At 40.4% G+C, this 25,321-nt stretch overlaps 2 protein-coding genes across 2 annotated transcripts in view; both read right to left on the bottom strand.

Annotated features, from left to right (window-relative positions):
- Positions 1-3,657: 3,657 nt before the first annotated feature.
- Positions 3,658-25,321, bottom strand: part of LOC307128662 (natural killer cell receptor 2B4-like) — a 42,469-nt gene continuing 20,805 nt past the window's right edge. The window contains exon 5 of the mRNA XM_079820598.1: positions 3,658-3,801. Coding sequence (XP_079676724.1) covers positions 3,725-3,801 — 77 coding nt within the window. The 3' untranslated portion in view covers positions 3,658-3,724. The remainder of the gene's footprint in view (positions 3,802-25,321) is intronic.
- On the bottom strand, positions 19,365-23,931 carry LOC307127918 (serine/threonine-protein kinase pim-1-like; the record flags this gene model as incomplete). The annotated part of the gene is made up of 10 exons (XM_079819419.1): positions 23,892-23,931; positions 23,110-23,211; positions 22,850-22,948; positions 22,360-22,454; positions 21,298-21,345; positions 20,737-21,115; positions 20,472-20,651; positions 20,233-20,321; positions 19,818-20,012; positions 19,365-19,436 (listed from the first exon to the last, which is right to left on the bottom strand). Exons 2-10 carry the CDS (start codon positions 23,186-23,188, stop codon positions 19,365-19,367), a joined length of 1,236 nt encoding a protein of 411 aa, XP_079675545.1. The 5' UTR covers positions 23,189-23,211; positions 23,892-23,931.

Raw genomic sequence — 25,321 nt, 5'->3', positions numbered from 1 at the left:
AAAACAATAGGGCTCTGCGCCCTTTCAGGCTTGAGCCCTAAAAAGAATAATCTGAGGAAGAACAATAGGGCTCTGCGCCCTTTCAGGCTTGAGCCCTAAAAACAAAGAATAATCTGAGGAAGAACAATAGGGATCTGCGCCCTTTCAGGGCTTGGGCCCTAATAATTGTAGGGCTCATTTTGACCCGTGAGGGAAGGATTTGTTACAGAATGCGAGGAGAGGTTAAAAAACAACAACAAAGCAAACTGATATGTTAAACAATTGTGTGTGAATGAGAATTATGTATTTTTGTATGATCTGAATTAAAAAGCAAGTAAAATCACACCACCAAAATGCTTTTATTTTAGTTAATTTTAACGACCATTGCCACTTTGAGACTTTGTAGCTTGCACAACTCAAAATTCAATTGATTTATATTTTTTAAGTAACAAATCAGAAGCAGTTATGTGTAACGTATTTTAATAAATGTTTATGAATCAGGCTCATATATGGCTCAGATCAGTCAAAGGTGTTGCAAAAGTCCTTCTGGCAGCACTTGATGTTGATGTAGGAGTTCTGTTTCTGCATCTGCACATCACTACATCTTTTTTTTTTTTTTTTCAATTTACCTTTATATTATATGGAAGCTTGTTTCCGCCATGGAATAAAACATTTAAAAAGACAATTGCAACGTTTTATCTCAATTGCTAGTTTACAGCTCGCAATTTTAACTTTTTTTCTCGAAATTGCAACTTTATATCACATAATTGCGAGTTTAAATCTTGTTCCTTTTTTATTTTTTATTCTGTGGCGGAAACAAGCTTCCATAATATTACATGCATTGCCCAAAAACAGCCAATTTTTGTTATTGTGTGAATGGACATCAACACTCACATGGTTTGTGTGAAACTTGGCGGCGGCACATGCGTTTTTCTCCGGTGGGCAGGTTACCGCGGTGACCTCACAGGCCCCTCCTGCTTTAGCTGGGACACAGTGATGATAGTCCAGGGCCGTGCCTTAAACCCACAGGGGCCACTATTCGAATTCACACTTACATTTTTGTGCATACACACGGACTCAACCTTGTATGTATAAAAAATCCTTTTTGAACCCTTTATGCTTCGACTACAGGTAGTAACTGATTTCTTATTGTATTTTTCTGTATGAATATTCTCAGAGTTTCATAGATGATTTGAAGCGCGTTTTATGACAGGAAATCAATCATCACACTCACTGCCCGACCCGCATGAGAACAAAAGCCAACACGAGGAACCTCATCATTCTGGAACAAACCAAAGAAGAGAAGCGACTTTCATTTATTTATTATTAAAAATCAAGAATATAACTCACATACTAGACAGCAACCAACCAATTCCAACCAGACAAAAGCTTCTTAAACATATCAAACGAACCATTACTGTAAAGTCTAAAGGAGTACACTGCCCAAGAGTAGCCTAGATCAATACATTTTATGTTGTATGATGCATCCCTGATTTTAATGTCCTGTAAAAAAACATTTCAATGAATAAAACTGTGTAACTCACCTTTGTAATGCCGTGGACTGAGTAAAACTGATCATCCCAAAGGTGTTCTATCGGGTTGAGGTCAGGACTCTGTGCAGGTGTCATAATTCACCAGTGTGAGTACCGTGATCACCACCAGAGGGCACTCCAACCCTGACTGTCATTCTATCATAGACTGGATTACCCATAATCCTTTGCCCAGACTCATTAGCACTCACTGTTTACACCTGTGTCTCATTACCTCAGCCTATATACCATGTTCACTCTATCATTCACTGCAAAGTCTTGTTTGTTGTAAACTGCATTTCTGAGCGTTTTCCCTGGTTTTGAATTTCTTGCCTGTTCGTGGATTACCCGTTTGCCTGTCTCTCCTGTCTTGTTTGCCTGATTGGAATAATTGCCAGTTATGACCTCTTGTCTGTTTGTTGACTACGAGTGTGGATTAGCCTTTAAAATAAAGCTGCTGTGCAGTCATGTTAAAACTGGAAGAGGCCATCCCCAAACTTTTCCCACAAAACTGGGAGCATGAAATATTCCAAAATGTCTTGGTATGCTGACGCATTAAGAGTTCCTTTCACTGGAACTAAGGGGTCAAGCCCAACCCCTGAAAAACAACCCCACACTATAATCCCCCCTCCAGCACACTTTACACTTGGTACAATGCGGTCAGGCAAGTATCGTTCTCCTGGCAACCGCCAAACCCAGATTTGCCCATCGGATTACCAGACAGAGAAGCGTGATTGGTCACTCCAGAGAACGCCTTCACTGCTCTAGAGTCCAGTGGTGGCGTGCTCTACACCACTGCATCCGACACTTTGCATTGCACTTGGTGATGTAAGGCTTGGATGAGCTGCTCAGCCATAGAAACCCATTCCATGAAGCTCTCTACACACTGTCCTTGAGCTTGTTAATATGAGAATTATGATGCATTATTTAAGAGTTTTAAATATTACATAACATGAGTAGCTCAGACAGACAGACAGACAGACAGACAGACAGACAGACAGACAGACAGACAGACAGACAGACAGACAGACAGACAGACAGACAGATAGATAGATAGATAGATAGATAGATAGATAGATAGATAGATAGATAGATAGATAGATAGATAGATAGATAGATAGATAGATAGATAGATAGATAGATAGATAGATAGATAGATAGATAGATAGATAGATAGATAGGAAATATTAGATAGAATAGAAGGTATAGTGAGTGTCAGTGGTTTAGAAATAGTTCATAGAATGGCAGCTAATAGAGTCTAATGGGCTTCAGTGTGTTTACATTACTTTTCAGAGTTTTGATCGTCATATTTAGGAAAACCGTGAGTCCGATCAGTCTGAAAAGATATAGCACACCGAGTCATAACAGTTTGAATGTCTGAGCCAAGTTTAGAGTATAGAGTTAAAGCTCTAGGAGGAGTTAGAGTCAGAAGTTTGGGTTAAAAGAATAATAATATTACGTTTATTAAGCATTTCAGTAAGTTGGCTCTCCCAAGTCAACTTAATAACAGATATAAGATTAAAATAATATCAGATTTTATAAACACAAAAACAGATTTCACTTATGTGACAAATCCTATACGTTTCCTTTGGTTAAATACATTTTCAGTGATAAAAAATTTATTTTTTATTTTTATTTTAGTGTTGATATGATAACTAGTAGTAAGTTTCGTCATTCTGGCATGTGTGGAAAGTTTTAAACCACAACTAGCCCCGCGTTATGTGCTCACCCAAATCATTGTAGGCAACCTGAAGCTCACTTTATTAAACTTAAACACAAGAGAGCAGTATAAAAAGAAGTACGTACAGTATGCTCTACATATGAGCGGTCAATTTCGTCACCGCCCCTTTTAAGGGGAAAATAAACTAGACTTCCCATAGACTTCAATACAAAATAGCGGCACAAACAACGTCCATACACAGCCGGCAGGCTTGAATAACTTCAGAAATCAACAAGATTAAACATGTCAAGTAATTATATGTCCAGCCTCTCTGCCTGTTTTTGAAAGTAAACATCTTTAAATGTATATATTATGTCTTTATATAGAAGCACTCATTCATAACATCTGCAGTAACTGACTGAAGTTCATTCACAACAGTAAGAGCATTTGTGCACTTTCACAAGAGTCATAAGTCAGAGAGATAAATGAAGACGTTAAGCTCCGTTTGTGAGTCTAGTCAATCATCAAACTCTTTTTATCCAGTTGAGTCTGAGCTTTAACAGTCATGAGCAGATGAAGGTGTTTGGTGTCCTACTGTACGGTAGGTGATGGTGTCCGTATCTCCTGTCCCATCTGAAAATAAATTAAACAAACCTCACTTTAAAAAATGATATGATCAATAAAGTGACAACATGTGTTTTTACTTTAACTCATCAAAATTAGTTAAGCAATTTTTGAAGCCATGGTTTACAGTGATTTTTTTGTAGCTTTTTTTGCGTTTAGTTGGCTTTCTTCTGTGTTTGCCTGCTCATAGAAACTTTAAAGAAAACATGCACCCCATTTTGTACACAAATAGTGAAGCAGCTAACGAATGTGCCTTTCGTTTTACGTTTAAACAATAAAGTGATCCTGGCTGGCATGCATTCGGATGTACAGAATCCCTTACACAGAATCCCAGCTTCAGAAGTAACAAAAGTAAATGGCTTGATTTTTTTTGTTAATGAAGGCAATCATGTCCCAGACAGAGTGGTCAAGAACTAATCAACTTACACTCACAATTGATTAAATAAGGAAATAAAAACATTGTTTCCATTATTATTTCCTGTCATCTGTTATCCTCAGACATGCCACTTTGACAATGACATTTAGTTAATCAGCTGAATAGTTTTTTTGTCATGTATTGACACCAGTGTTGGTCAATTACTGTTAATTAATTACTAGCTAGTACTACATCTTCAACAGTGTAATTAGATTACTGTAGCCTACTAATTACGCACTCAATTACTTATTACTAAGTCCCATATCAACGTTGACCAGTTGAAAATTACAAGGTGTAGGAGCTAAATCTAATACTTTAAGCTACTGAGTTGTTTTGGTCCCGGAGAAATTAGGTTGACTCACTTTCTTGCTTTGGTGTTACGTTGTTTAGTCTTCATCCATAAGAAACGAGAAGACCATTCTTCCATTGCATCAGCATACACAGTTTATTGGCTTCACAAACACCACCGTGCTTAATGTCCAATTGAAAATTCAATACATTCATCATAAGGGAAGTTTTACATACGTTCAACGCTCTTGCGGTCAAAACACATACATTCAGCATAAGAAAGGCTAACGTTACCTATACATTGACCTCTTAGTAATGTTCACAGCGCCACTCAGTGGTCAAGATAAGAATAACATCACCCTTCCAAACACATATTGGCAGAGGTGGACAGTAACGAAGTACATTTACTTGAGTACTGTACTTAAGTACACTTTTTGAGTATCTGTACTTTACTGAAGTATTATTTTTTAGGTGAACTTTTACTTTAACTTTCAAACACACCAGGTGATAAAGCTGGTTTCATTTTTTAGAGAAGATGATGATTGGGCGTGAGAGACTCCAGATCATTAGGATCGTCTGATAGCTTGGTAATTGGTTGATCGTTCAAAATGGAATCCACTTCGCAGAAAACTGTGTGAAGTCCATCATCATCTGACCTTTGTCAATGTAGAACAGAACTGAGAACCTTTTTCACAGAGCGTATCATTCTTTCCCATATACCGCCATGGTGTGAACCTGCTGGTGGATTACAGCTCCAACGAATTCCAATCTGTGACAATACTCTTTGAAATCGATCATGATTTAAAGTAGCAAGAGCCTCCTTCAGCTTTGCTACTGTATAACCACGCTCAGGAGCTATGTGTGGACAACTACACACCAGATCTCATGGCTGTCCACAAATAAATTGCTCTAAATAGTATAACAATCTGCTTTAATGGCCTTTTCTTCCACACCCTGTTCGAAAGCTTTTATAAAGGTCCTGTATTGAAGTGAATCTCCATCAAATATGGGAATATCTCTTGCTGGCAATGACACTGAACGCTGATGTTGAAGCAAGGCAGTTGTGATTTAATTTTGCTTATGCATGATGTCTGAAAGCCTATTTGTTCAGCGCTGAGGTTTTCTAAGTGCGTTTGAGCGCTCCATCACGTGAACTGCGCCTGGACAGGAAATACAGCGCGCTGCTCAGACGGTTTGTGTTCAGGGATGATGAGAGAAGATTCAGAGACCCTTTTCTTTAATTAGTGTGCGTTCTATGAAAAGCAAGTAAGTTCCTACTACTATTGCATGTTTGTACTGCGTTGTGATGAATATTGTGAAATGTATGTATGTTCACGCAAACTAGTTTTATTTGTTGAACTACGTGACTAATTAGTGTAGTCATGATGTCAGATCGTATTGTTGATCGCGCAACATGTTTGCTGTATGCAATAATTAGCCCTCTATATGTCGATTTAGACCTTATTCATGTTAGTTATTTAGAAATATGCTTCTGTGTTCGAGTACAGTGCATTTACTGTTTATTTTGTGCTACCTGCATCGAGTGTTATAGAGATACAGTGTCAGTCTGCATAGCCACTTAAAGGTGCAGCAGTACAGATATTAAAGGGCATATAGTGACATATTTTGTTGCACTGTATTAACGTAAATTATTAGTTTATGTACTGTACTGTTGTGAGTGATGACAATGAGCATAGTATAGTATTCCTTTATTTGTTTATTAATCAGTTATTATTACCATTGCATTATTTCTTTTTCTTTCTCCCTGTTTAGACCACATACACTTGACCTTGTATATTGGCATCCCGATCTTGAAATAAAGCTGATAAAGGATTCTCTGGCCGGAATCTTTCTGTAGTGCTCCCATCCTAAAACGAACCCCTATTCCATACTTTACATTGGTCCTTCGAGCCGGATTAGGGTTCACCCGACACTATGGAGTCAGCAACTGATGGTCAGCAGCAGGAGTCATCGGACCGACCCAAGAGAGACCCTCGTCCACCTGCACATTTAGCCCAGTACGAAGTCACTCTTCTGCCCTCTCAACAGCCTGTGGCCCAAGCCTCCTCTATTCCTGTAGGACAACCAGACCAGGCTCAGTTAACCAGAGCTCGGAGTTTGACAAGTTACCGGTCAGCTGCATATTCACAGCGGTCTTCTCAGTCATCTTACGGACTCCATCTGTTCCGAAGTACGTCTGATATGCAAGCAGCTGCATTAGAGGAGGAGATCAAAGGATTGGAGCTAGCTGACCTACAGCAGGAAATAGAAGAGGAAAGGAAAGCTGACTTAGAAGCTGCAGTATTAGATGCACAAGCCAGAGAAGGACAGCGGCTACAAGAGGAAGCACATCTGGCTAAAGAGAGAATGGCTAGAGAGATGGGAAGACGTAGGCGCTTGAAGAAGCTCGAGAAGGAGGTACAAATTGCCAGTCTTGTAAAGACCTACCTGACAGGGACGAACGACGATTCCTTGTCTACGTCGTCAGCTCCCGCTACGTTTTCCAAGCTACCTCTGACGTCACAATTGGCTCAACAGCCACCTCTGGTGCCATCGGTTCCTGTGCAGCATCCACTTGTGCCACAGCCAAATCCAGTGCCAGTTCAGGCAGCACCTTTCTCCACTGTTTCTACTCAGATATTAGCACCACCTGCTAATCCCGTCACGAGTGCCCAGATCAGTGTTCCTGTCAGCGCTGCACCGATTGCAGTACCAGTCTCTGCACTTCCATCTGTACCTATCTCATTCGTTCCCGTCCTGTCCACGGTACAGGCAGGTGGAGCGTCACCAATGGCAAGGTCTTCTGTCACAACAAGTCTACCATCTCAGTACCTAGGGGCTCCAGCTACCAGTACAAGCTTCACAATACCACCACGAGCAGTTACAGTGGCACCGACACCTCCCGCAGTGCAGTATGCTCACTGCAGTATACCAGCTGCAACATCAGTTCAGGCGGCACCACCCTGGACCTACCCGGGTATGGAGACCCTGATTGCTACGTCTTATGGTATTCCTAAACCGAAACTTCCCTTCTTCGAGAGTGGCAAAGAAAGTGATTTCGCACTTTTGAAGATGGCGCTCGACAACTTGATGAATAGTCACCCTCATCTCAGCGAGCATTATAAATATCAAGTGCTCCTGAGTCAGCTTAAGCTTCGGAGTGCTCTGCAGTTGGCCAAATCATATATGTATGACACCGCACCGTATACAGCTGCATTGGGAGCTCTGCAAGACAAATATGGCCAGCCAAGGCAACTGGTTCAAAGTGAACTAGCGGCAATACTCAACTCCCCAGCCATTAAGTCAGGAGACGCAGAGGCATTCGACTCCTTCGCTCTCTCAGTCCAGTCGCTGGTCGGTATGCTACGCACTTTAGAGGGACCTGTTGGGTACGAGCTCAGATGTGGTTCCCATGTTGATCGTCTCTTAAGCAAAATGTCTCCTTCCCACAGAGATGGATTTGTGGAATATTGTCTCGTTCGCGGCATCCTGCAGCCAGGTTCAGAGCTCACCTACTCCTTGCCCGACCTCGCTGCGTGGCTCCAGATGAAGGCTCAAGCCAAGCGTCTCACCAGTCAAGCTACTCTTCTCTACAACTCTACAGGGCCTACCCTTCCAAAGAGAGATCTACGTAGTTCAAAGCCCAAAGATAAGACAGCATCAGTCTTCCTCTGCTCTGGGGAGACAGCCGACAAGGAGACCTTTCAGTCGAAGCTTTTAAACTCAGTCCTTATTGCCCATTCTGCAACAATAAGGAGCACTACCTTAACTCTTGCCATGACTTCAAGACACTGTCTACTGCTGAGATTAAGAAGTGGATCCAGGAAGGCGACAGATGTTGGAAATGCGGCCGCGGCCACAAAGCTACAGCCTGCACGCTTAAGCGCCCATGTAAGATTTGCAAAGAGAAACACCTTACAGTCCTGCATGACGCCATCCAAGAGTCATCCCAGCGAGTGCTGATGGTCACTAATCCGAAGCCCATTGTCTACATTGAGCAGCCCAGAAGCCCTCAGAGAGTGTTGCTGAAGGTTGTCAAAGTGCTTCTGCATCATGGAGATCGCATTCTTGAGACATTTGCAGTGCTTGATGATGGTTCGGAGAGAACGATTATCCTCCCACAAGCTGTAGAGCAACTACAACTCTCTCAGCATCCAGAGACACTTCATCTGAGGACAGTCCAGCAAGAGGTGAAGGAACTGAAAGGTTCCTCAGTTAGTTTTCATGTATCCCCCATCTTCAAGCCAAACAAGAAGTTTTGGATTCAACATGCGTTCACTGCAAGTAGTCTGAGTTTATCTGAGCACACGTACCCAGTAGCAGCTCTCCAGAAGCGCTATGAGCATCTCAAAGGACTTCCTTTAATGCCTATCCACAGAGCCCAACCTCTGCCCCTCATCGGCTCTGATATGCCTCAGCTTCTCACTCCTACACAGCCAGTCAGAGCAGGTCTATCTGGCGGTCCTATAGCCATCTGCACAAGGCTAGGCTGGTCTTTGCAAGGTCCTTCTGACATTATGCCAGTTTCATTGCACCAGTCTTCTTGTCTGCACATCGCCACTGAGTCTTCATATACTAAACTCCTCAGGAATGTGGAACGCCTTTGGCACATTGACACAGTCCCCTATGTCAGTGAGAAGACTGCAACGCGTTCCAAGCAAGACCAGCAGGCACTCATCCTCTTACAGACAGCCTCCGAACGTGTATCTGTCGACGGTACCCAGCGTTACGCTACTCCACTGTTGCGTCGTCAGCCAGTCATCCAACTCTGTGCTCAGCAAGATGCCGCGATGCCTAACCTACGCAGCACTGAGCGCCGGTTGGCCAAGGACACCGTTCGAGCAGCCTCATATTGCAAGGAGATGGATAGACTTGTTCAGTCTGGTTATGTCGCGGAAATCTCTACAGAAGAGGCAGCAAAGTCCACAGAGTCATGGTATGTACCTCATCATATGGTGCACCACAATGGAAAGGATAGAGTAGTCTTTAACTGTTCCTTCTCATTTAACGGCCTGTCCCTGAATGACCAACTCCTGCCGGGACCAACGCTCGGTCCGACCATGATTGGAGTCCTGATGCGGTTTCGATGTCATGCTGTGGCCATCAGCGAGATATTAAATCAATGTTCCACCAGATCCGCTTGTTGCCCAGTGATAAACCACTTCTACGATTCCTGTGGCGTGACATGCAGAGGACATCTGAACCACGCATATTCCAATGGGAGGTGTTACCATTCGGAACAACGTGCAGCCCCTGTTGTGCGGTTTTTGCCCTGCAACAGCATGTCAGAGACCACGAACCACCAGACTCTCCTCTCATGCATGTGATCGAGCACTCATTCTATGTCGACAATTGCCTCCACAGTGTGAGTAAAGCTGAGTATGCCAAGGTTCTAGTCGATGATCTGCGAGCACTTCTGAATAAGGGAGGTTTCGAGATCCGGCAATGGGCTAGTAACATGCCTGAAGTTGTAGCACATCTACCTCCTGAAGCTCAGTCGGCTAGCAGTGAGCTATGGCTATCCAAGGCCAGTGACAACCTCCAAGAGCCCACGCTTGGACTCTGCTGGGATTGTTTGAACGACACCCTGAATTACAAACGTCGCCATACTGAATCTTCAGATGCTACTCTTCGTAACGTCTACAGTGTCCTTGCCAAGCTTTACGACCCATTGGGCTACATTGTGCCATTCACGACAAGATGTAAAGTGCTGGTTCAGGACATGTGGAAGGCCAACATTGGCTGGGACGACAAGATTCAACCCGCTGAACTTCTGGAGAAATGGTCGAGTTGGGTGCAAGAAATTCCCACTTTGCAACATCTCAAGCTGCCTCGTCCCTATGCACCAGCCACTGCCGATACTGCCAACGCAACCCGTCACATCCACATTTTCTGTGATGCATCGGAGCGCGCCTATGGAGCAGTAGCCTACATGCAGACGACAGATGACAGTCAACAAGTCTACGTCTCCTTTGTGTTTGCCAGATCGAGAGTCGCGCCCCGTAAGCAGCTGTCTATTCCGCGTCTCGAGCTTAGTGCCGCGCTTACAGGCGCACAGCTGGCTAGAGTGATCGAGACAGAGCTTGTAGTACCACCTGAGAACATCACTCTTTGGTCTGACTCCACAACTGTGCTGCACTGGATCAAATCAGAATCATGCCGTTATAAAGTGTTCGTGGGAACACGCGTTGCAGAAATCCAGAACCTGACTAACCCTGTTCAATGGCGGTATGTTGACACTCTAAGCAATCCGGCTGATGATATAACCCGCGGACTCACTCTGCAAGAGATGGTACAGGATCATCGCTGGAACAAAGGTCCACCTTTCCTTTATTTGTCTGAGAGGGAGTGGCCCAACATGCCCTCATCTGAGGCAGAACCAGACACCACAGAGTTAAGGAAGTCTGCCTTCGTGGGAACTGTGTCCAGCAGCTTGCCCACACAACTTCCGAACCCCAATAAGTTCTCCAACTGGAAAGAGCTTCTTAAGGAAACTGCTAGCTCCTTTCACGGGGCGGCTGATGCTAATACTACAGTGCACTTTCCCGCTGCCGATTTTCTGCAAGCAGAGAAGCTGATGTTACAAAAGGCTCAAGAGGACGGCTTTGCTGAAGAATTGAGAGCTCTCAAAGCTGGACGTACTCTTCCTTCAGACAGTCGTCTCGCATCTCTGTCACCAGAATATGAAAGATCCACAGAGCTACTCAAAGTCGGTGGCAGGTTAAGGCATGCTGAAGGACTAGACCTGGATACTATCCACCCAGTTATCCTGGATCCAAGCCATCCCGTGACGAAGCTTATCATCAAGGATTTCGATGAGTCACTACTGCACCCTGGGCCAGAACGAGTTCTTGCCGAGATCAGACGTAGGTTCTGGATTATCCGTGGTAGAGAGGCCATTCGAAAGCATCAGCATTCATGTCTGGAGTGCCGACGATGGAGAGCAAAACCCGACGTACCGAAGATGGCAGATTACCCACCAGCTCGGCTACGACTCCATAAGCCACCGTTCTATTCAACCGGAGTTGATTGCTTTGGACCTTTCCAAGTGAGGATCGGTCGCCGCACCGAAAAAAGGTGGGGCATTGTCTACAAATGCATGACAACTCGCTCGGTGTATCTGGATCTATTAGAAAGCCTCGATACAGATGCTTTCCTGCTGTCACTGAGAAGATTCATCTCTCGACGTGGTAGACCGTTCGAACTCCTCATGGACAATGGTACCAACTTTGTCGGTGGAGAGAGAGAGTTGCGTGAAGCCGTTGCTGCCATGGCACCTCAGTGGAGAGAGCAACTTGCTGAACAGCAGATATCCTTCCGATTCAATCCTCCAAGTGCGCCGCACTTTGGTGGCACATGGGAGAGGGAAGTGAAGTCTATCAAGACTGCACTTCGCGTTGTCCTTAAAGACCAGACTGTTCCTGAACCTGTCCTGATGACAATCTTAGTGGAGGTCGAGGGCATAATGAATGCGAAACCTTTAGGCTACTTGTCTTCAGATGCCTCTGATCCAGATCCGGTCACGCCTAACCTTCTCCTCATGGGCCGTCACGACTCGTCGCTTCCTCAAGCAGTTTACGACCCCAGTGACCTCGGGAGAAGACGTTGGAGGCATAGCCAAGCCATCGCCGATCGTTTCTGGTCATCCTTCATCAGTCACTACCTACCAGGGTTGCAAGAGCGCAGTAAGTGGAGGAAAGACGGTAAGGCACTCTCCATAGGCGACGTTGTTTTAATCGTGGATCCCCAACTTCCCCGAGCGTCATGGCCCGTAGGACGGATTACCCAGACTCATCCAGGAGCAGATGGACGCGTACGGACTATCAGTGTTCAAGTGAAGGACCGCACCTACATTCGTCCAGTAGCCCGACTCATTCTGCTCCCAGCTCTTGAGGACAAAGAAGAAGAAGAGACCACCAAATAGACTTTCTCCTACTCTTTCAACTGCCATTCGGACAGTTGGGGCGGCCTTGTCTGAAAGCCTATTTGTTCAGCGCTGAGGTTTTCTAAGTGCGTTTGAACGCTCCATCACGTGAACTGCGCCTGGACAGGAAATACAGCGCGCTGCTCAGACGGTTTGTGTTCATGGATGATGAGAGAAGATTCAGAGACCCTTTTCTTTAATTAGTGTGCGTTCTATGAAAAGCAAGTAAGTTCCTACTACTATTGCATGTTTGTACTGCGTTGTGATGAATATTGTGAAATGTATGTATGTTCACGCGAACTAGTTTTATTTGTTGAACTACGTGACTAATTAGTGTAGTCATGATGTCAGATCGTATTGTTGATCGCGCAACATGTTTGCTGTATGCAATAATTAGCCCTCTATATGTCGATTTAGACCTTATTCATGTTAGTTATTTAGAAATATGCTGAGTACATTGCATTTACTGTTTATTTTGTGCTACCTGCATCGAGTGTTATAGAGATACAGTGTCAGTCTGCATAGCCACTTAAAGGTGCAGCAGTACAGATATTAAAGGGCATATAGTGACATATTTTGTTGCACTGTATTAACGTAAATTATTAGTTTATGTACTGTACTGTTGTGAGTGATGACAATGAGCATAGTATAGTATTCCTTTATTTGTTTATTAATCAGTTATTATTACCATTGCATTATTTCTTTTTCTTTCTCCCTGTTTAGACCACATACACTTGACCTTGTATATTGGCATCCCGATCTTGAAATAAAGCTGATAAAGGATTCTCTGGCCGGAATCTTTCTGTAGTGCTCCCATCCTAAAACGAACCCCTATTCCATACTTTACACATGATCTTAAGTATACCATCAGGTGTGGCATCATTCTGACCAGTGGCATCATAGTATACAGAATGCTTGTCCTTTAATTGAGAAGTTGGATGCTGTGATGTTCCCTGTGCAGCTATTGTCTGTCGTTGTTTATTAACAACATACTGTTAACTTGTAGCAATGTCAATCCGCTTTTCACCTGTCTTAGGTCGCACATCAACTATTTGGCCTGGTGGTAATGAACGAACACTTTGTTGTGCGAATTTCCCTGGTCCAGGTTCATATTCCGTTGCCATAGGGTTTAATCCATTGGCAGATTTCCTTTTCCTTCCTTCCTTTTCCGAGTGGGAATGGAATGTACAACACTTGCAGATCTTTGAAAAGAGCGTTCAAAAGCCTCTAAAACAGCCAGTTTAGCAGCAGATGCAGCCAATTCAGCATCCAAGTCGAGATGCTTTAAAGCTGCAGCACGAGCAACAAGTGCAGCTCTATCTGCTTCTGCTTTTATCATTGCAGAGGATGCAGTGCTGATTCTATTATTATTAAAGATAAATCACTTGAAAACAAGATATTTCAGTTATTTATGCACATTTAATAATTGAGTGTATTACCTGTGATACAGATGAGGAGAAGGATGAAAGCAGATGATACCCACATGAAAAAATACTATAGTATATTATAGTTTACTCTAGAAAATACTATAGTGTTTTTGAACCGTACTATAGTAAATATACTACAGTAAATTAACAAAGTGTGGTAAATACTATAATATACTACAATATACTGTAGTATCTTTACTATAGTATGGTTCAAAAACACTATAGTATTTACTAGAGTCATTTTACTATAATAAACTATAATATACTAATAGTTGTGTTCAGTGTTCCCCAATTGATCCAACTAATTTCCAGCTCAAAAGCTCACCAAAACACGCCCACTCCAAGAAAAACCCACCCAAAACTTTAACTGACAAAATAATGTTATATAATTATATTGCCATACCAATCAATGTTGTATTGCCTTGAAACAAAATAATGATGACAAAAAATTCCAGGAAAGCAGACCAAACAGGGCTAATACTAGTGATGTGACATTTGTTGTTAACGGATAGCCTGACAAGCCAGACCCACATCAAGATGTTGGGTCTGGGTATTCACCATTGGCAGGGCTCAATTCCAGGGGCGGGATAAACGGTTGTCTTTCAAATGCCCTCTGCACGCAATTGGCACAACAACCAACCAGAGCAACGAAGAAGATGAAGCGGAGCTAGTTGATAGATTAAACTTTTGCTGTATCCGGTTGACAAAACACCGAACACATCTTCCTTTCTTACGAATGACTTCAGTGGAGTTCTTTTCTCAAAGAAAAGCTTAACTCCAAGTCCAGAGTCACGGCCAAAGCCGTTTCGAAAGACCGCTGTTCGCCAGCTTCTTTGTTTACGAGTAGCACCGCCCACCGAATCTATATACGATGTGATTGGCCTGACCAGAGTTTGGTTTTTCCAGCTCGCAAGCCAACGGAGAGTTGCTAGACGACCCTGGCTGCAAATTAGATTTGCTGCCGCTAGTCCCGGACTAAAATGCATGTTTGAGCTGTTTTAACTGGGAAAAAAGCACAGTCTGTGAAACCAGGAGAGAGTCATTAAAGAAACACAACACTTAAAAAAAAAAAAAACAGGCTCATTTTCCAATTCCCCAAGAGTGAGTTTTACCGTTTTCGAATCCATTCAGCCGATCTCCGAGTCTGGCGTTAGCACTTTTAGCATAGTTTAGCATAGATCATTGAATCTGATTAGACCGTTAGCATCTCGCTCAAAAATGACCAAAGAGTTTCAATATTTTTCCTATTTAAAACTCGACTCTTCTGTAGTTACATTGTGTACTAAGACCGACGGAAAATGAGAAGCTGCGCATTTCTCGGCCGATATGGCTAGGAACTAGCCTATTCTCTCATTCCTCCGTGATAATCAAGGAACTTTGAGCCATACCATGGGTGCGTAATGATATAATGCAGCGCCTGAAAATAGGCTAACTTCCGTAAACATAACCAATGTGACAACCTAATCTTCAGTGTGTTCCGGTTCAAATAGATATGGTTCAGGATCTGCACCAAAGTAAAAATATTTTGAATCATCTCTCATGATTACATTATATATATACTTGTTGTGAGTTGTATTGTACATGTACAATTTTTGTATTTTTTTTTGGGTCATTTACATGATTTCTCCGTTAACTAGCCTAGAAATCTAGACGCACCCTATAGGCTTAAGATTTGTCTGTGAAACCAGGGGAAAGTCTCTTAAAAATAGTGTGTATTGTAAGTGGCCAATGAATGGCTGAATCCATAAACAGATCTTTCGGCTGTCAAATATAAAAATTTGGTCATGGGACTGAAAACCTCTTACATTCTCCAAGGTCACAAATTGCAGACATGTAAATTTCTTCTTGATTGCACTCTTAATTATTATTATTTATTTTTTTCTCTCTGTGATCTCTAGATGGAGGTGGAGGAGAGGAATATCTCTTGTTCTCATCCCCTCAGGATAGCAGACACAGCAGCATGGAGCTCTTCAGAGATGTTTCCACAAGTAATCCTTCTCAAAGTGCTGTTTATTGGACCTTCTTGATGTCAAGTCACAAAATCACACACATATTCACACAGTGTGAATGCTATTGTTCATCTATAGCTGCAAGATGTGGCATTGCATGAGAAAAATATATCTGAGTAAAGCAACAACACACTTTTACATAAAATAATTAAATAAATGTTTAATTGAAGCCAAATGCATTACTGTTACGGCCTGCTCGTGACCGCAACAAAGATGAGACAGCCACAACACTGAACTAATATAATAAATGGAATTTATTACAAAAACTAGGGGTTTACAAAGTGCAAAATGCTGACAACGACAGAGCACAAAGCGAGGCAACCAGAGGCCAGCCGGAGATGATGTTAACTCTCCGCGACCCCCCTCCATTGCATGAAACCACGACATATATCTCCGCTTCCTAATTGAAGTCAGGTGTCCTGCATCTTCTGCGGCCACCTACAAAACAAAGAAACAAAACCAACAAATACCAAGGAAAGAAAAACACACCCATACCCATAACAATTACACAATAACTAATTACCGTTTGTGATGTTGGAATTGTGTCCTATCAGTTCATTTGTATAAAATGTTTGATATTTTGCATTTTTGATTTCAAATCTCAAACTGACTTTCTCAAAATTACGCCCGAAAACTAGTGATCAAAAGTTTATATTTTGCAAATTCAACAATTCAAGTGATAATAATAAAAAAATTATGCTAACTATACAATAATATTTCAATAATATTATACAATATATACAATAATATTAAAATTAGTTAATATTAATCTTAACATTTACTAATACATTTTTAAGATCAAAAGTTGTATCTGTTAACATTAGTTAATGCACTGTGAACTAACATGAACAACTGAGGTTAATAAATGGTATAAAAATATATCACTAATTAAGAATATACAAATATACAAATAACGTAAAATAAAAGGTATAACAGCTTCTCTTGCCGTATGTGCCGTTTTTTCTCCTCCGTTTCCCTCAAATAAGCAAGGAGTAAGCACCTTTGGCGATATAAATTATTGTAAATGAGCATAAGCCCGTACGGTCCGCCATGCTTTGTTTACATCTAGCAACCACAATTCCTTGCACTCAGGCAGTTTGGCGTGACTTTGCCTGGAATGCTACAAAGTCGTCAGTCGTGGTTTGAAGTCGTAACTTACGGGCTCAAAAACCTGCCTGGAACGCAGCATTAGATTAAGAGGCTTTAGTGATCAATTATCAGTATTTAACCTGTATTTAGTATTTATCCACATTATATTTCATCTGCAGCAGCATTGTGAACTTTTGTAATGATACGTGTGGCAAGCAGCGAGGCAGGGGACCGCTGCTTAACATTTCTAACTGTTGTCCTTCTCTGAAAAAGATATACCTATGCAAAAAAATCTTGGCGTATTCTTTGACTCCGAGCTTAACTATATGTAACAACATACCAAAAACATAAAACAGCCCCCTGCAGATCATTATGAATAAGCATGAGGTACAGTAAGAACTTACCATGAAGGAGAAGGCGCTGTAGTTCCTTATGTTGATCCCTAAAGAAAGGGGTAGAAATAATTTGTGAAAAAAAGCCTGTACTGTGACATGTCCTGCATTATTTTTCATAATCTATTTATTAACAAGTGAGTCTTTATACTATCCAGGGTTCCCACTCTTTCATGCACACCAGATTCAAGGACTTTTTAAAGCACCTTTTATTTTAAATCATGCATAATAAATACGTTCAAGGTGGATGTGTTACTGCCAATCTGCACAGTATATCAAACACCTACTGTACCTGTGTCTATCATTACTGCAGTAACGCTAAGGCATATACTGACAACTAAATACTATTTTAGGGACATGCGACTTTTTTTTAAAAATCTAATGAGGAGAAAGGCTGGTGGAGTGTACAAGAGAGTGTACAACATTTAACAATTCCTGCTTTTAACATTTATTTCACACTGGTTTTAGTTTTCTTTTTTATAAATCATTACTTCATTAAAACATCAAAATATAGAGATAATATTGTATACATGAAAAAAATATGCAAAATTATTTATTAATCACCTGTACATGGTATCTTTTTAAAAATCTATTTTAAGGCTTTTAAGACCTGCACAGGGTGAGATCAGTGTTTGTGGAAACATCCTAAACCATAAAATGACTAAAATGACTTACTTTATATTAATACTAATACAACTTTATATTTATATGAATATATTAATAAAACTTAATATTCTAGATATGTTATAAAAGCACATTAGCTTCTCATCGATCCACCAGTTAACATTTACAACTCTGTGTAAGCTGTGTAAAAATATGGGTTAATATGCATTAGTCTGAACAAACCAACTGGCGCGCTGAAAATGCAATTTCACTCTTTGACAGTAGATGGCGCTCATGCAACAGCAGAAATATATTGGTTTCCCCAATAACCTCTGTAAACAAAGGAGTGCTGCGCTGATAAACACCATTTTATTAAGCGTTATACGTTGGAACTTTGATAAACCAATTTTTATGTAGATCAACACTGAGCCAAGCATCACTGAATTTGCACTTCCCTGGCACTAAGCTAGTTAAAAAGCTCCACGTTATGTGCTCATTATGCAGAGCTGACTGCACGTGATCACAATCCATTTTTTCAGATTTTTCCCACTTTTTTCTGGCTTTGGCAGCGCAAAAAGGCCAATTTTTGTAATAGCACCATGCTACTCTAACAAAATGTAGTTCACACTTAATTCAAGCACTTTCAAGGACCTATGTTTGTTTTCAAGGACTTTCAAGTTCTCAAATTCAAGGACTTTCAAGTACTTTCAAGAAGCGTGGGAACCCTGACTATCACACAAGAAAAGGTCAATAAGTCTCTTAAAATATCAGATAAATCGTAGAGAATATAATTTCAATTCATGCATCTTTAAAAAAAATTATGTAATTTTTTTTTTTTTATATGTAAAAATTAAAGAATGGGATGCTGGTTTGCTGTGCTGGTTGAGGTGGACCAGCATGGGCTTTGATGGACCAGTATGGGATGCTGGTTTGCTTCCCTCCCCTCTTCATTACTGCAATTTGAAACAAAAACAGAAATCAGGTTATTGTTTAAATACATTACACAAACAACATAATAGGGGTGTAACGGTACACGTATTCGTACAGAACCGTTTCAGTACAGGGCTCTCGGTTCGGTGCATGTGTGTACCGAACGGTTCTGAACAGTCGGCTTGTTTTAAGCGGGAACAAATTATACATCCATGAGACCAAAGATCGCCTGCTAGATATACACAAGACGAATTATATCAGAGCCACATTATCGACTGAAAAAGTCTTAAAACTACATTTCGCTGCCATTTTGAACCAAACGCTGCCAGCTTCTTTTTTTTTTTGCCTAGCCTACTAATAGAGAGCTCTTGTCAACTTTTTCTTGTCAAAAAAGACGTCAAGTGTGAACACACCCAAGAGTGCTTGGATAAGAGAGAGTATAATACAACATTATCTAGATAGATATTGTAAGTAATGAAAATTGATACCTGAAGTTTATCTTCCAAATGAGTTGCTAAACAGTTCCAAAGCCTCCTTCACCGAGTTGAAAGCCGATTTCATACGGGTCTGTTAAAAGAAAAATAAGAGGTGTTGGCATGAAATGTCAAGCAGTGACAGCACACAGCAGCTACTTTATCTAAAACTTTCAACAAGATTTGTCTGGTTCATATATTCATAGAGTTACTAAATTGACTATTCGTGCCTTTAAATTCATTATTCATTAAATTCATCACTACAGGACTATTTAAGAAAACTGTAGGCATTAAAAAAATCTGTGTCAAATATACAACTTCACCCATACATACACACATTTAAAAGTTTATTTCTGTGTTATTTTCCCACTACCCTTAAACAAAGCATGTTTTAAAATAATTTAAAGTATAACAGCTGATTAAAGCGTGTGTTTGTGTGTGTTGGGTTATGTTACGGTTTTGTTAACAAACTGACCCATAATTCCTGCAGCTGGCTCAACTGAGGTGCCACAGTGTCCTCTGGGCAGCTGTAAAAGACGTCGTCGTCATCGCTCGAGTCCTCATGGTCATGGTCTTCACTCCATTCATCGTTCACTTCAGGGTCAAGAGCGATTGGTTCCACTGCAGTGTAAGAAGTCTCAGCATAAGAAGCATGGGGTGCCTCATTACTCTGTAATTTGAAACAAAAACAGAAATCAGGTTATTGTTTAAATACATTACACAAACAACATACATACATATATACACAAACAAAAAGAGGCCACATATTAAAATATATATATAAATTCATACAGCACTGAAATTTGTCATCGGACTATATGACATGCAGCACATATCGAAAGGTAGCGTAATTAAAGCCAGTGTCAAAATCTTCTAAATGTAATTAATACCTTAAACCAGTCATGGAGACTGACTTCCTCCAGTTCAGTTCGCTTCGCTGGGTTGTTCTGCAGACAACTGCAAAGAAAATCGCAGCATTCTGTGGAGAGAGATGGGAGAGACGTCCGATTATTACCTTATACTTCACAAAAGCCACTATGCTCACATGTTCCTTTTCCTGCATTGTTGGTTTGTTCTCTCTAGTAAGATTCAGGATTAAAATTATCCTTTGCTGAAGTTAAGATCTCACCTTGCGACAATTCATTACAGATCCAGGTGTTTTGGTCGAACTTGTCATGGTCTTGTTTTGATGGAAAATACCCCCCGCTCATAATAACAAACAAGGTTATTCCCAGCGACCATACTGTCGCTGGTTCCCCGTGATATCTTTTATTTGTCCAATATTCCGGGGGGCAGTACTCGTCTGTGCCTGGAGGGAAAAGATGTTGTCTTAATTGCAAGTTTACATTTACACATCCATTTTGACTAGATATCCATTCCATGATAATACATACCAGAAAAGGATGTGTAACCCGCGTAGGTAAGCATTTCGCCGCATCCAAAGTCGATTAATTTGATTTTAAGTGTGTCCGGGTTAATCAGCAGATTTTCTGGTTTGATGTCTCTGTGGAACACTCCTTTCCTGCAGCACACCTGAGCAGCGAGAGTGACCTGCCACATGATAACACGGGCCAAATCCTCCCCACCCATGGTGCCTGTATAGCTCCCTAAAAATTCATCCAAGGACTGACTGGGCATGGGCCGCTCCAGAACTATAATGTAGTGGTCAGCCTCTTCCTGCCAGTCCAGAAGCTGGACTATTTGAGGAGCCCTGGACTCATTTGCTCGAACATGTAGAGCAACCTCGAGCGGAACTGGGGCGGAATAACGGTCCTGGGAAAAACACAGATGTTATGATATACTAGTATTTAAACTAGTCCTGAACAAACTGTTGACAGTGGTAGTTTGTCTATTGAAAAAACATTTATATAGTCTGTGATTAATGTCAATATGAGATGTATGAAATTAAAACGGAGTGACTGAAAGGAAAAACAGAGAGAGCAAAGACTACTTACAACGCTGACATATGTTGCAAGCTCTTTAGATGCAAATTTCACCGCCACCTGATGGACAAAAACAGAAAATGGATTTGCGTTAGAATTTATTTATTCCAAGTTCACATATTTCAATCATTAAACCTGAACAGACATGTACGGTTTCATAAATTAAATTTTAAACATGAAGAGCATGTCTGACAATTTAGAGCGTTTTCAAACTTGACGTCTTTTTTGAAGCTGCCAGCGTCTGTTTTACATTATAATCCTATGGAATAAACCGTGTTTTCAAAAAAGTTGTGAGCGCTTTTTTTAAACGCCAATGCCAACGTCTTTTTCTGCAGCTCAGCGCGTCTTTTCAAGTTGAAAAAAGTTCAACTGTTCTGATAAAAACGGCCTACGTCAAGCGCCTTTTTGACAGAGACCAATAACAAGCGAGAAGCAAGACCTGGAAGTGGAGGTGCCTGTTATCTCTATGTATATTTTACTCTACAATAAAGCGAAATAAAAACACAACCCTGCATTTTTTCGTTTACATTTAAAACAATATTAAACATATTAATATGTGGTTCAGACAATTGTGTATATATGATTATTTCTGTAATCAAATTAAACAACATAAAACACAACCCAGTCTCTTTTTGTTAAATGTAAGTTTATGTGTGATCAATAATAGCCATTATAAAAGTATAAATAAAGGTATAAGAAGCTATACAAGAAATAAAGAAAAAAATTAAGTCAAACATCGTTAGGCTACAATGGTAACGTAAAGTTAAATAGCCAAAAAATATAAACTAATAAAACTTCACTTTGCTCTCAGCCTAAACAATTTTGCCAGGGAACAAATTATAGATCCATGAGACCAAAGATCGCCCGTTAGATATACACAAGACAAATTATATCAAAGCCAGCGGCAAATCTCAGAATGACTAGCCGAGGAAAGGCAGCTCTCAGCGGGTTAACGAGCATTCTTGTCAACTTTTTCTTGTCAAAAAAGTGTGAACACACCCAAGAGTGCTTGGATAAGAGAGAGTATAATACAACATTATCTAGATAGATATTGTAAGTAATGAAAATTGATACCTGAAGGTTATCTTCCAAACGAGTTGCTTCATAAACAGTTCCAAAGCCTCCTTCACCGAGTTCAAAGCCGATTTCGTAGGGGCAGGAATTGATGTCTGTTAAAAGAAAAATAAGAGGTGTTGACATGAAATGTCAAGCAGTGACAGCACACAGCAGCTACTTTATCTAAAACTTTCAACAAGATTTGTCTGGTTCATATATTAATAGAGTTACTAAATTGCATCTTCATGCCTTTAAATTCATTATTCATTAAATTCGTCACTACAGGACTATTTAAGAAAACTGTAGGCATTAAAAAAATCAGTGTCAAATATACAACTTCACCCATACATACACACATTTAAATGAAATCTTAAAAAAAAAAAATCATTTCTGTGTTATTTTTCCACTACCCTTAAACAAAGCATATTTTAAAGTAAATTTAAAGTATAACAGCTGATTAAAGCGTCTGTGTGTGTGTGTGTGTGTTGGGTTATGTTAACAAACTGACCCATAATTATTATCTCTTCATCCTGCAGCTGGCTCAACTGAGGTGCCACAGTGTCCTCTGGGCTGCTGTCGTCGTTCTCATGGTCGACAGAAGGCTCACCTAAAGAAGGTAATGACATAAATATTACAGTATTAATAAAATGACTTAACATTTTGGACTTTCCTCCAAAAAAACTTCAAGCAAAAATAAGCGTTTAACCAGTGCAGACTCCAATAAGCAAAAAGAGTTACATATTCTCATAACATGAACAATCCACTTACCATCATCACTCTGTGAGTCGGTGTTGACTTTCCATTTACGCTGGGAAAAGGCGTACAATCCTAGCAAAGTAAACAGCATTTTGATGCCTTTACAAGGCTAACCTGCAGTGTGAAGCGAGGTCAACGTTTGTAATTTATCGATGCTGAATTGTTGTGTAGATAAAAATGGTGTAATATCAGGTGCGCAATAAATCAATGTAGTTTAAATGCAAGCAAGTTGTTGTGGTTTAAGCAGGAATCGAGTGAAATACACAAGAAGCAGTAAAACGATCATCAACGAACAGCAAGTGGTGCAGATTGAGCAAAGTAAGATTCTTTATACCGAGCTACTGTGACGTCACATTCTAAATGACATTCCAGAGCCGCAGAGAAATTCCTACTGTGGGCGGGGCTTCGAGTCCATTATTGCAGAGTCCTGCATGGGTCAGATTGTGTAAATCTGCACCTGTCGGTACCAGCAGCGTTTAAAACCGCATCAGCACTAATTAAAATCCACTCTAAACCGCTTAAAATAGAACCGACACCCAATCCGCACCCGAAATAAAATCAATTTAGCATATCATATTATAGACACACTTGTTTATTGTTAAAAAATGTTTATTGCCAGCATACAGAAGTTATTACACGACCATAACACAAGGACAACTTCGGTCGAAGCTGTCAAAAGGCTACATCATGAAGAACATGGTTATGTTTCCTTATCATTTCTACGGTGAACCTGCTGTTCTGTCCCATTTTGAAAAATACTGTTCGATAAAACTGCTTTGAGCTTGGTTTGTTACCACAGTTATCTGCGTGCTTCCTCCGCGATGAAGTTCCACATTTGCGCCCATCCAATATACGATATTTTCGTCAACTCCTCAGGATCCATCTCGACCACTGCAGTCAGTGCAGGCAGATCGCGCGGGCAAGGTTGAGATTCTCCTGGGAGGGCGCGAGCGCGCCGCGTGGTCACAAATAAACTGATATGGATTTGAAATTATTTTATCAACTTGAAATACAGGCAAGGCATATTTTTGTAGATGTGTGCCTAAAAATATGCATATATTTTTTAGGAACACATATATACAATATGCATGCATATGTTTTTATACTGTATTCGTTGCAAGTGACTGTTTTGAACCCGTGTTTACACCCGTGTTTCTCCCTTGTCCGAGCCGCTCCCGTATCCGACGATTCCGACACAGATAGGATGTTTTTCACCCGTTTCAGCCCGCTCCCGTGCAGGACTCTGCACTATTGTAGACCTACTTAGGAAAAGCAGAATAAAACAGAATTATTTAAGAACTCATCATACAATGCTTGTTATTTAAGTCGTGCACGCGGGCAGGGCCGTTAGGGTTTTTTAATCGTCATAAATTTGAGCCTAAATAAGTTTATTAAATTCATTCACAATATACACATTATTATTAATCTGATTCCTAATATGATGAACACAGCTTCGTTAATTCTTGTCCTTTCACATCGAAAGTTAATTATTTTACATGAATCATGTAAATTATAAAGGCCTGTTTTCGAAATTATCCTAAAAAAAGCTGTCAAATATGACATGTTTAATTTAGCTGTAGGCTACTTCCATCTATCTCGCACTTTATGGCCGTTTAATGAAGCGCCGTTTCAAAATCCTTTCACTGTTTTTAGAAGAAATGCCGTCAGTACATCCACAATATTTCATCATCTAACAATCTTTAAGCTATTAAGGCAATAAACTTGTTTCAACTTTTTTACATTTTTTACATTTATTTATTTATTTGTTTTTTCATCATAGTTTTCTGTTTTCTTTTTCTGTGTAGGCTATAAGCTATGCATATGTAGCCTATATTTTTATAAATTATGTTTTGCTTTTATTATTTTTTCATTGTATGTAACTTTTTACTTACGTTCACTATACTTGTATTTTTGATAATACAAGTTTGGCATGAATTAAAAAAATTAAATCCTGCAAGGTTTTTTTATATTTTCATTTAAAAAAAAAGATCTGTGTAGATTTATAACACTATAGCCTACTTTACTACCTTTGCATCAAATAAAAAATAAATAAATAAATATTGAATGGTGAGGGTGTTTTTTATTCGGTACATTTTTTTACTAGTAATGTGTACATTTTTAAGACAAGATAATTGTGATATGTAATGAGAACATTTGGTTTAATGACCGAAACAAAACTGTATGTTCTTCTTTCAATAGTCTACTTTTAACAATCAGTTCATTC

Source organism: Gobio gobio, assembly GCF_949357685.1.
Source record: "Gobio gobio genome assembly, chromosome: 6".
Taxonomy (NCBI): Eukaryota; Metazoa; Chordata; class Actinopteri; order Cypriniformes; family Gobionidae; genus Gobio; species Gobio gobio.
The sequence above is the reverse complement of the archived record's forward strand: the minus strand, read 5'-3'. Positions and strand labels throughout refer to the sequence as shown.